We start from the raw sequence: 13,034 nt of genomic DNA, 5'->3' as shown, positions 1-13,034 counted from the left end.
GAAGACCTATTCAAAGCTAAAATAAATAAATTGGCATTAGGTTAAGTGTTACACAAATGTATGGAAGACTCACCTCCATTCATATTAGTTTGATCACTTATCAACTTTAGTAGGAAAGGCAATAAGTCAGGCCACTCCTCTGGCCAGTCATAGACGGCAATGGATGCCACAGCCATACTAATTGCCGTGCAAATTTTTCTCTGAGGATCATCCAATGACGTTAAAAGAAGTCTGCGTATGACTCCCTGATAATGTTACCATAATTTCATTAGACATACAAAAGAAAAGCATATTAAAAATAAGACTCTTTACAAGAGTGAGCTGTTGTGTTGGAAAAGTAGTAAATATGAATGGTCTTCAATGATAGACAACTAATTATTACAACATAAAAAGGAATTAGAAACAAATTTTGGTTAACAGTTACCACATGTATGACTTAATCACTGATACATCATTTAACGGAAATGTTATCAGTCAAAGCCATGATCATGCATGTCAATCTAATCATTAAGGATCCTAATAGAATATTTTGTGCATTGTGTACAAAGATAATATAATATATTGTGCATCATGGACAACCAAACAAATGACTAAGGTTGCTAAAGCTTGTCCAAGACCCTGAGAATATATATCACAATAGAAGTTGTCTTTTGGGCTTTTGGTCTGTACAGTTATATTTAGTAATATGTTATAAAAGTACTAGAGAGCATGAGCTAAACTGATTCTTTTCAGTCAGTGGCAAAATTAAGTTAAGAGTATGGCTGGTGGGGTAGGAAGCAACTGCACGGATTCGAGTGCGAGTGCGGCGACACGGCAATTTTTGAAAAAATAGGACACGTGCAGCGGGATACGTTTATTAATTAATAATTAAATGTATTTTTATTTATATTTTCTATATATTGCTAGGCATTTTTTTTTCATATAATGGTAAACATATGTCAATTTAAGAGCAACAATAGATAATAAAGTGAATACATAACCATTACATGATAAATCAACAAAAGAAAAAAGCAATCAACATATTTTTTTAAATCAACAATAAAACTTATCAAAAAAAAAAAAAAAATCAACATATTTTTTACTTATCAAAAAAAGAAAAGAAATCAACTCAACAGTACAACTTATCAAAAGTAAGTGGTGAGTCCAAATGAGAACCATCAACAATTTGTTACCAAAAATTTGTTGTGAAATTGTTGCAAAAATATTATGCTCATGACACTACTCTTTATATAATAAACTTTTTAGTTTTAATATTTTTCATATAAAATAATTATGCGCATAATTGGAAGTTGTGAAAAAAAGAAAAAGTGGTAGCTAAAGTGTATGGTTTATTAACCATACAAGTGGGCACCTTGGAATTGAAGCTTCTTTTAGCATATCTGTAACACACTAAAGAAAGAGAAGAAGGAGAGAAACTGCCAGCTGTAAAATAAAAAATTTTGTTTGGGATGCACGTGCAGCCACATCCCCAAAGTGTGCGTCCGACATGGGTGTGGCAACCAGATTGCCGCACCCGTGCTTCCCAACTGGTGGGTGTGTGTAATCGCACGTGTGTGAAATTTTGACATTGAATGGACGGAATGGACTTCTTAAGTTGTGCAACCACCGTACAGGAGTAGTCTTTGGAATGGAATTAGAGCTGGTTGGGAGAAGTTACACATTCTCATATCTTTTTAAAGCAAGGATGGTAGGACGACAAAATTTCGGCGTGATGTGTGGTGCACAGGCTTTAAAGATGTATCTAGATTTGTATTTGATTGTAGATGACAAAGATGCTTTAGTATCTTCATTTGTGGGTGTAAGAGGAGAGAATAGGCATCCGTGTTAGATCATAGATGTCTACTTGTGTTGGCAAGGGTTGCATGGGAAGTACAGCAATAGCAACGTGAAATGTGACTTGATTTGAACGGAATGGAATAACTGTACTTTCAAAGGCATGGAGAGATCAATCATGAACCTAGGTCTAGACTTTACATCTTCTATTTAAATGGTAGACTACATTTGGGTCGTGAGTATTTCTTTTTCTTTTTCTTTTTTTTTTGGGTGGGGGGGGGGGGGGGGGAGGAAGGTTTTGGTAAGTTGATTTTTGTGACTCGTGAACTTGAGTGTGTAGTTAATTAGGAAGCTCTCCTAATTGAGCTTTCCTTTCTTTAAAAATAAAAATTTAAATAAAATAAATAAATAAAACCTTATTCAGAACACTAAGTATGAATAAGAATAGAATCAACATATCTCACATTCCCTAGTGCACTTAGTAACGTGATACCAACTAAGAAGACAACCACATGGTCTTCATCCATGCAAATATATAGCGCAAGCAAAAGCAATGTGGAAAATCTAATCTCCACTTACCCATAATGTGGTTTCAAATAATAATAGATTTTGTGATGTTAACAAACAAATACAAGTACAATATTTTGTAGTGCATGTCAAGCAAAGGAGGACATGCTACAGAGGCACTGCAACCCAAAATCTACTTTACTTGGAAATTACTCCTGCTTTTGTGGACTAAACTCAAGAAACAATCTTCAGGACCTATGACTTTTAAATTGTCCATTGAACAACATCGGTGGTGCAGAAATGCAGTACAGAGAACTTCAGGGACAATAAAACAAAAGGATTAAATCTCAAAAGGTAATCACCAATAAAGTAGAGAAATTATGTAAAAAGAACACAACAAATTCAATGCTCCATTATATGGGGAACCTTTTATGAAATGTGCAATAGGATTAAAAAACTAAATACATGAAAATGCAAGGTGTATAAAAGCTAACAAAGATACACAAATGCGATCTACAATGGTGAATTTTCATATATACCTTTTCATCACTTGAAACAGCAGGATGCTCAAAAGAATCCTCACCCTCCTGCCAGTGTTTCTTAACAAACTGCTTCAGAAGGACGGCAGCTAGGTGAAAGTATGTCAAATCTTACAATATAAAAATTCTCTGTACTTTTTTGTATAAGTAATAGCGGGTTTTATTAAATAAAGGAGAACTCTAAATGGCAGTCTCCTAAAGAAAGAATCTGGTCTAAGAGATTCATGAAATCTACTATAGAATTACATGATACCCCTAATTGTAGTACAATAATTAAAATAAAACAAAAAGAATTAATCTCAATAACATATTAATCCACATAACACATTGAGGGACCTTACTACATCAAATGCTCTCCCACAGAATTTGCGGATTCTAGATGGCTCACTTTAAAAATAAAACAAAAAATACAATATTCAAGGGTCACTTTTGAAGTTTGTAACTTCTTTTCCAACAGGAGAAAAAAACTCTGTACATATACAACATATGAGAATTTTCAAGAGGGCCAAGATTCAAAATTTAGCTTCAGTACACTTTTCCGTTATAATGAGAACAAGAGAACAAGAAACTAGCATTCTGTCTTCTTATCTAAATAAAGAAGAATATTTGACCAGCACAAAACAATGATTCTTTTCTTTAACCAGCAAGGGGGATGAAAAACAACAGAAGATAATGGCATGAGTTTGATTGTAAAAAAAAAAAAAAAAGGATATCTGGCGTAACCCTAGTGGAAGCTCCCTATTGGCAGCAACTTTGGATAGTGCACTTCCAAAACCTTCATGGACAATCATAGAATCATCAATTAGTTTACATGTACCACAGTTACCATCCTTGAATGAATAGAAAAGAAGATAATGAATGTAAATCCCTTTGTTCCATGGGCATGACAATCAACTTCCATTATGAGAACCTAGAATCAAAGTGAGGCAAGTGGCAAACAACAATATTTATGTGCAGAAAACTTAAAAAGAACAAATTACAGCCGCACCCATTGTAAAATGGATCAGCTAAAACTACCAGAAAGATTACGTAGAATTACTCTGTAAATGATCAGAATTTTGACTATAAGATTCTCAAGACAACATTAGCTTATAAGGAACAATTTTTATCAGCAGCCACAGCAAAACATAATGGTGTAACTGCAATGTATACCATTGAGGATTAGCTTCAAAGAAACACTGTGGTATATTTCATTTGAATCTTGAGTCCTAGACATAATATGTATATTTTTCTCTTCATGGTCCACCCTATTTCTCCGTGAAGCAATACAAGCTTTTACAGTTTGAAACCTTGAAAGAAAAAAGGGGAAAAATATGTGTATAAGTTTTCTCTTTTTTTTCCCTTTTTTCTTTTTTTATGTGAAAAAAACTTTTTGTTTTCAATGATGTGAAATTATATCAACAATAAATTTTATACTCAAGTCAACAACAGAATCTTTTTTGGCTAGCAAACAACAGAATCTTTTATATATAAGAACAGCATTTCAATTACACCAAATTATCTGGAGTCAGCAACAGCTGTTCAACTTCTCCATTCAGATGTCCACAAAGACCATATCCTCCTTTTTTTTATATATAAGTCAAAGGACATATCCTCAATTAAGTCCTACACTAACATAGACTTTGTTTCTGTATTAATCCACATTCCATTCAGCCCCTCCCTGTCTACCTGCTTTTCGGCATTCCTCTCACCCCTGGCTTCAACCTGAAGCTCTTTTCTTTCTTTTGGTAAACAATAGGAACATCGAGTGACTGATTAATGATCATTTATAGAATGCACTTCTTCTTGTATCTCTGTCATTCATGACCATAAGTTCACTAGGATGCTCGTTAAGGCTCAAAACAAAGGGCTTTTCTATCACATTACAAAAAGTTTCAAATCATCCATTTAATAGTAAATTTTCTATACATATGGACTAACTTTCTTAACATTCAAAGGAAATAGAATTTACATCAGGCACATCCTAAGTGACTTTGGAATCTCTTGCCTGTGGCAACCCAAACCCAATCCAACCCCTAATTTTTAGCAGTCAGTCCTGATTTCAGCCTCCAATGAAGAAACAACACAAACTCAAGTTACATAGCACAGAACAGAACACTTAATTCCAAAAAAAATAGATGAGTGAATACAATGAGCCAAAGGCCCTAAGCACACAGGCAAATGTGCTATAAGGAGTAGAAGCCAAAAAAAAAAAAAAAAAAACTATGATGTATGGAAAGTACAATTATCAAGTAAATCAGGCATTGAAGTAAAAGTAAAAACTTCCAAAGCATTTGTCCACTCAAACAAAGTATGGAAAAAGAAAGCTTCAAGTCATGAATCGATCTCTCACTCCAAATACCCCACATGAGGCCCCTTAACACCCAATGTACCCCAAAAAGTGAGAAAGCCCTCCACAAATTATCAACAGTTAAAATTCTCCCCAACACCACGGTCCAAAGGAAAAACAATGACATTTGTTGGAACTTTCGGTTTCCACAAAGACTTCCAGGGAAGAGAGTTTCCAACATAGAGCTTTAAGCCAGTCATTTCACTCGTATCTGTATCACTAACATTCCATCTCAACCAACTAATTGAAGCTAAATTAATTATGATAACCACATTATTATTCCAGACAACACAGCATTCAAATCAATACTAAAATGTATAATTGAATATGAAAATGTGGTTTTTATAACCAAATTAATTTGATTAAATCACAAAGGAAGATTCAGATCAGTGTTAATACAGGAAAAATTAAGAGCTCAGTCGAAAAATAGCGAGCGAGAGAGAGAGAGGAATTTGAAGTAAAACCTGGTTGAAGAGAGGCCTGATTAAGGGAAGCTTCAGCGAAGGAACGGACCTCGTGGTTAGGGTCGAGTGTGGCGGACAAACAGTTGAGAAGCCATTGCTGATCTTGATCGATTACATTCGCCATCGCCAGATACCAAAATGCCCTAACAATACCTAACTACTACTGCAAAAGTTTTTTATTTTATCGCTCTCTTTTTCTTTTGGTTTTCCCTCTCTCTCAAGAGTTTTCCCGCTTTGTAGTGAAAATCGGAAATGGGTTTAAGGAATGAAGGGACTCACATGTTATATAAGGGGGCGAGATCTAGTGAGGTAGTGGTACTGTTTGAAACAGTGGCACTTTTGAAAAATTTTCCCATTTCTAACTGCATTCCCAAATTTTTTTTTGCTTGTGTTTAGATGTCGCTAAAAACTGAAAACTAAAAACTAAAAGTACTGTAATAAAATAATTTTTAAATATATAAATAATGCTTTAAGACCCAAATTTATATCGATATTTGTGTTTAAATGACTTTTGTAAGTCCATAAACAATGTTGTAAGACCCACATTTTTTCAGCTAAATGCATAAATGCAGACTTAAACTCAATTAAGTTCGTTAACTCATGATGCTCAAAATCATCAATAGGTCTATCATCCAAACTCGCAGTCTTCGATGAAAGATGAAGAGTAATGAATCTGCAAAAAATAAAAATACCCTCAGAGAGCACCATGTGGTGCCAGCCTAAGACCCTCCGAAAGTTAAGTCAAAAACTCACAATGACCTTTATGAACTTCAAAGAAGGAGTTTCCGAATGGTATTTTTTTGCGTACCTCAAAATTGGGGTGTCTGGGTATTTATATAGGGGTCTATGAATGACCACCTTAGCTGAATTGTAAGGATATGGGGTTATCCCTCAACTAACTTGTAGAAGTTGGGAACTATCCCATAGCTGATCCGTAGGAGATGGGAGTTGTCCCTTAATTGATTTATAGGAGATGAGAGTTATCCCTTAACTGGCAATCATGTGAATGTAAGAGAGTCTTAGATGACGCAAGCGTTGTAACGTGGGCTCAATATGCCATTTTTACCCGTCTATCCCTATGGGTGACAGACGAGTGTGGAGGTCAAGCTCACAAGTGCTTACTCGTCAGCTTTTGTGCATGACGTGCATCTTGTTAGAGTAGTTGTGATAACTTGCATTAGTTACATCTAGTCTTCCATTTTTGATAGGTAGGTATTTTCGAAAGACTAGCTCATTTAGGAAGATTAGCTCTTTTGGGAAGACTAGCTCTTTTGGGAAGACTAACTCATTTGAGAAGACTAGCTCATTTCGAAAGACTAGATATGGAGCTCTTTTGGGAAGACTAGCTCATTTCGGAAGACTAGCTATGGAGTTAGTTAAAAGGTTCCTCATCAACTGCCCCCCATTCCATGTTCGACCTTTTTTTTGGGCGAGCCACAGAAATTTCTTTTTTGTTATTCACTCTCTTTTTATTATTATTATTATTTTAATGGTGACACGTGGTGGCTCATGATTGGCTAATAGTCACGTTGTTTGGTATTTCAAAAAAAAATTTCAAACCTTACTTATTTCTGAGATTTTCGTTTGAACCATCTTTAGAGCTTTCTTAGTCGTCCGCTTCATACTCGTCTACTTTATACTCATTGAATTTTCAAGCTTGGTTCATGTTCGTCAGCTTTTCCACTCATCCGAATTTCCCAACTCAAGTGCTCGTGGTCATCAGCTTTTCTACTCGTCCGAATTTTCAAGCTCATGTGCTCGTGGTCATTAGCTTTTCTACTCGTCTGGATTTTAAGTTCAAGTTCTCATGGTCATCAGCTTTGCTACTCTTTCAGATTTTCAAGTTCAAGTTCTCTTGGTCGTCAACTTTTCTACTCATCCAAATTTTCAAGTTCAAGTGCTCATGGTCGTCAGCTTTGCTACTCGTCCAGATTTTCAAGTTCAAGTGCTCTTGGTCTTCAACTTTGCTACTCGTCCGAATTTTCAAGTTCAAATGCTTGTGGTTGTCGACTTTTCTACTTGTCTGAATTTTCAAGTTCAAGTGCTCATGGTTGTCAACTTTGTTACTCCTTCGGACTACATTTGAACTTCATCGGTAAGTCCCTTTAACTTTTCTCTATCATCTTTGTTAGATAGGGTCTGTGAAATCAAACAAGTAGAGTGGACTTAGCTTTATTTCATCATTATAGGTGTAAGAATGAGTGAGTTTGGGCCCACCAATAGCTTCCCATCGTCCAAACGTAGAAAACTGGACGATAGAGGGTTGCCTCCAAGTGTAAGCACAGATCGCTTGACAACGTTCTATCTTTAGAGTCGTCTTATACTAGCCCGTCTAAAGATGAGTCGAGGGAGGACTTGTCTGATGTTAAGTCTTTTAAGTCCGGTTTAGAAGTTAGGTCGTCAGGCTCCACTTCAGCAAGTGGAGATGACGATTCTTCTTTATTTAAGGGCTTTGATCGTCCCTTTATCTTGTCTGATGACTGGAAGGTGAACAGGCATTATTCTTCCCTTTCTACTAAGAGGTTACTTAAAGTACGGTCTAAATTTCAGATCCCCCACAATTTTCCTACTAGGTTAGCCAAGGTTGGAGAATAGTGTTACTCCCATAATGGCAAGGGTGTTGGATTTTATGAGGCTTCTTTTACAAGTGGGTTAAGGCTCCTACTGAATCACCTTATTAGGAGGTTATTATAGAGGTTAGGCATAGCAATATCCCAAGTAGCGCCTAACTCTTGGCATACTTTTATGGGGGCCCAAGTACTATGGGGAATCATGAGTGGAAGTCAAGAAACTCTTTCCTTAAATGAGTTTCTATACTGCTATAGACCTGTTCGAGTCCCCAAAGTTAAGGGTATGTATTACTTTAAGTGTAGGAAAGAAGAGCGTAAGCTAGTCACTGAGGTCCCTGTACACACAATTTTCGTAAAAGATAAATCACACGATCACGAAATAGTGTAACAAATAATCAACTTGTATTTGATTTGTATATATGTGTGTGAGTACAATTCTCTGTATGAATCTTTACAATGAAAGAGTACAATAAATTCCTCTGATTCAATCTCCAAGAAACGTTACAATCCGAAGGGGCTATGAAGCTTGATCTTGAATTGTGATTTGATGTCTCCAAGTTGAATGAATAGTTGAACGTGCTTGATTTGATGTGAGAGCCGTTGGCTTGATCTCAAACTAGGTTAAAGGAGAATCCCCACTTTGATTTAAAGAAGTAGGAATAAGCTTTGATGAACAATGGAATTCTTGTGAACTTTAGAGATGACTCTCTATTTTGGCAGAGTGTCAGTAATGTTTTCTCTCTAAGTGTTCTCCTTTTCTCATATGAGAAGCCTCTATTTATAGGAAACTCAATGGTATTTAATTTGGAATTTTCTCCCAGCATTTATTGAGAGTTGAATTATATATGAATTTAATTTGGTATTTCATTTATAAGAACTTTCCATATAGATCTTTTCTTCTGATGTTGCCATATGGCTTTCTTCATTTGATGTTACCACGTGGCTTGATTTCATTTGCTGATCGTCCACGTCATCATTTAGAGATTAATTTGATCACAAATATTTCATCATGAACAATCGGATGGTTGTGAATTCATCATAAAATTTTGATGTCTACAGTCCCATCTTCCAATAGGGACTGGAAGAGAAAATTTTTCTTTATTTATGGTTCGAACTGGGTATGTAATCCAGAGGAAGTTGGTGGAGTGCAACCTATAGATTGTACTTGAGGGGTGTTGCCAAAGTCTGATTAGTCGTCAGTCTAGGTTGCTCGTCTACTTTTTCTTCTTAAAATATTATCTAACTTATTTATGGTTGCTTTTCAGCTCAAATTTTATCGAAGCTGCCTGCAGATCAGTTAGCTAGAGTGGAAAGGGCTACAAGCTTCTCTGCTGCTGAATGCAACTGGAGAGAGTTTTGGTCACAATAGATAATATTCATAAGTATTATTCTAGACATGTTCCTTCTGTAGTTGCTTATCACTGTAAAAGAATCTCTCATAGACGTAAGTATTTCTTACTTCACTTGTTTGTTTCTTCTTAACCACCTTGGCTAACAAGTACTTTGCAGAGATGGAGGCGGGTGCAGATAAAAAGCAAAATAATGTCCAGAAGGTAGCTGCCCTTGTTGCAACCGCAATTAGAGAGGGAAAGCTTCAACTTCCCGGGCCTGGGGAGAAAAGGAAGTTCTTTATGGACACTTCTCCACAAACCTTTGGGACCGTTACTCATCCGATGGAAACTTCTAATCGTCCCTCTTCATCCACTACTCGTCCAATTTCTTCAAATCATCCAAGGGCTCCTGGTAGGGGAAAAGGTCCCTTTACTCCTCCTCCTAAGCCTCCTTTGCTCGTCCATGACGCTTCTTTTGCGGTGAAGCAAGCCTTGTCCATCATCAGAGAGGAGGACATCAATGATTGTGACGAGTACGCCCCAACCTCCATTAGGGAGTTTGGGTTACATGACCTCACCAAGGTAACACTCATCTTTTTCCAATTCATTCGATTATTTTCTATTTGTCCACTTTTGAGTTAGCTTCTCGTCTGCTTTTCAAGCAATGGTATGGATGAAAACTCTTGAGTTGAGGTGTGGAGATTATGATGACCAACTGGTTGGTTTCAGGAAGTGTTAGAAGGATAACATCGAGATCATCAAAGAGTTACATGAATCTGTTTCCCCACTAACAGAGAAGGTTGCTACATTAGAGGCCAAGGTGAAGGAGCTTGAGGAGTGATGCTCTCCTCAGGAAAACCTCTTCATTTCTGCAGAGGAAGAGAAAGTATGCCTCTCCAAGGAGTTGGGAAAGCTTCAAGGGGAGCTAAGTAATGCTGAAATGAGGGATGTTGCTAAGTACTCCACTTTGCAAAAGTACCTTAACGATTTGGGCATCTAGTATGTGCAGGGGTTTGAACACTTCTGTGCTCAGGCTTCAGCAGCCTTCAAAGACTTAAACTTTTCCAAGATCAAAATTAATACTGAGGAAGTCTCTACTACAACCATGATAAGTGATGGTGCTGAACAAGATGTGGATAATGTTGTTGACGAGGGAACTAAGGGAGATGACTAAACTGGGAATCAGATTTAGTTTATTTTCCATGTATTTTCATTTGCATACATTCATGCTTAATACTTTTATTTCAGACAATGGGTCCTTTGTTTTTGGACATGTATAATCTTTTATCAAATGTATGGATTTTTGTCAACTCTTTAATTCGTCTACTTTTACATTCATTGGGTTTAACCACTCGTCAGATTTTTGGGACTTGAGGCTTTACTTGCCGTTTCGTAGTCGTCCTAATCGAGGTAGAATAGCTTGGCTTGTTCGAGTCGAAATGTAGGAGTAGTTTAACCCTTACTCGTCTACTTTAGGGTACCCTCGTGCTACTCGTCGAGTTTTATGGGACTTAGGAGTAGTTGAGTTTTCAATTTGTCCGAGTTGAGTCAAGGTCGCTTGTCTTACACCTTATCACTTGTCCAAATTGGTTCTTGAAGGTAGCTTGACTCGTCTCTTCTCACCCATCTGGATTGAGACTTGAAGGTAGCGTGACTCGTCTCTTCTTATTCATCTGAATTAAGACTTAACGAAATTCACATTTCACCACTTCCTTTTGCTCGTTCTTCCACTTTTGGGTGGATGAGTCTTAGGAGCGGCTTGATGAGATTTTTTCTCTCTTACTAGTCTCTTTTTGTTCGTTCGTCTTTTTTGCTCATCTGAGTTAGATCAGGTGAGTGCCACCAGAACGATTCTTTGGGATTTAAGCTTTAGCTTGTCTTGTCTCTAATAATTGGGAAGATTCAAATTTTGTTCTTCTCTTTTAGGTTTATCTTGTGTTAGACCCCTTGCCTGGTAGAGGCTTCAGTTGTACGTCTTCACATAGGTAGAGGGACTTAGTTCGCCCTTCCCTTTTAGGGATGACTTTACATTGGACTGTCCACCTGTAGGTGGCTTTGGTCCAACCCGTAGGTGGAAAAACTTAATTTTTTTGTCCTTCCTTCTTAAGGATGACTTGTGTATGACCATCAACTCATAGGAGAGCTCAAATGCTCGTTAGGCAAGGTTGCTTGGAAGAGTGCCTAGGTTAAACAAGTAGATTTAGGGCTTTGTCCTTTCAATCCTTAGGAATGTCGGATAACTTATGTCACTTTAAGAATTGAATGATCGATTTTAGAAGTGAAATGTGTTCCCTCATCTTGGAGGCTTATACCACCTTGAGAGATGTTAGGTCATTTTAAGAAGTGAAAGTCTCCTTGAGAAGTGAGAGTCACCTTAAGAGGTGAGATTCTCTTTGAGAAGTGATGTTCACTTTGAGAAGTGAGGGCTACTTTGACAAATGGAGTTCACCTTGAGAGGTGATGTTCACCTTGAAAGGTAATGTTCACTATGAGAAGTGAGGGCCACCTTAAGAAGTGATGTTCTCCTTGAGAGGTGATGTTCACTTTGAGGTTCTCCTTGAGAGGTGATTATTTTAAGAGTCGCCACATGGATGCAAGATGATGCAAAGTGATAATACATGCATATTGTGATCGGAGACAGAACTTGCCCTAGTTCATCAAATTCTCTGTAGAAGCTACTGCATCTTTACGCTAAGGGTTTTGTGACCAAGGAGCTTCCTGATTTTCATTGTTGGATGAACTGAAGAACTTTGCAGCCAACATCTTTCTCAAGTTGGTGTGTTAGTCACGTACTAGGATCCGTGCATCATTGGTTAGTCACATACTAGGATTCGTGCATTGAACAAAGAGATTGTCGCTACAATACAAGTCCAATTGGGTATTGAGGTAAGGGTTCAATTGTAGGTTGTTATTGGGTATTGGGATTCCTTTTTACTTGTAACTGCTTGCGATTGATAATAGTGGATTCTTGGGAGTGGTAACCTTAAATTCACCTGGTGGGGTTTTGCCTCAGTGGTTTTCCCCATTCATAAATAAATCACCTATGTCAAATTTATTTTCCGTTGTATTTAGTTATTTGGTGATTTATTTGTGCTACCACGCTATTGCATGTTAAATTGACTTAATTAATTAACTTGGATAATTAATTAATTGATTTGGCAAAGGGGTCAATACATTTTTTGGCCTATCACAATGCATCACAAGTGGAGAAAATGCTTCTATTCAAATGGAAAGCTTATAGGAAAATAAGTTAAGTCTTAAATAAGCAAATAACATCAAACTGTAAGTTGCATCAAAACATGATACTTATAAGCTATGTATGGAAAGGAAATGCAAGCCAAGTAAATATAAACGTAGTTGTAGGAAGCGAATCGCAAGTGGTACTCCCTTTAGTGCTCGGTGTTCCAAGGGTGAGGTAGTTTTTTCCCGTCAAGTGTCCCTTGGGTGGTAAGTACCTCTCCTGAAGCAGTCGACAACCTTGTAAGGTCCTTCCTAGTTTTGGTTGGCTTTCCTTGTGCCAA

General features: G+C 37.1%; 1 protein-coding gene across 2 annotated transcripts in view; it reads right to left on the bottom strand.

Annotated features, from left to right (window-relative positions):
- The window catches only part of LOC126717941 (uncharacterized), a 62,935-nt gene extending 57,056 nt beyond the window's left edge, over nucleotides 1-5,879 (bottom strand). The window contains exons 1-4 of one of the 2 annotated variants that reach the window (XM_050419944.1): nucleotides 5,613-5,879; nucleotides 3,533-3,594; nucleotides 2,820-2,912; nucleotides 74-245 (exon numbers count right to left, since the gene is read on the bottom strand). In XM_050419944.1, coding sequence (XP_050275901.1) covers nucleotides 74-245; nucleotides 2,820-2,912; nucleotides 3,533-3,594; nucleotides 5,613-5,736 — 451 coding nt within the window. In that variant the 5' untranslated portion in view covers nucleotides 5,737-5,879. Of the gene's footprint in view, nucleotides 1-73; nucleotides 246-2,819; nucleotides 2,913-3,532; nucleotides 3,595-5,612 lie in introns of those variants that run through there. The other variant, XM_050419943.1, reaches the window with a different exon arrangement.
- Nucleotides 5,880-13,034: the final 7,155 nt, after the last annotated feature.

This window comes from Quercus robur, chromosome 3, assembly GCF_932294415.1.
Source record: "Quercus robur chromosome 3, dhQueRobu3.1, whole genome shotgun sequence".
In the NCBI taxonomy this organism is placed as follows: domain Eukaryota; kingdom Viridiplantae; phylum Streptophyta; class Magnoliopsida; order Fagales; family Fagaceae; genus Quercus; species Quercus robur.
Note: the sequence above shows the minus strand (reverse complement) of the source record. Positions and strands in the feature narration are given on the sequence as shown.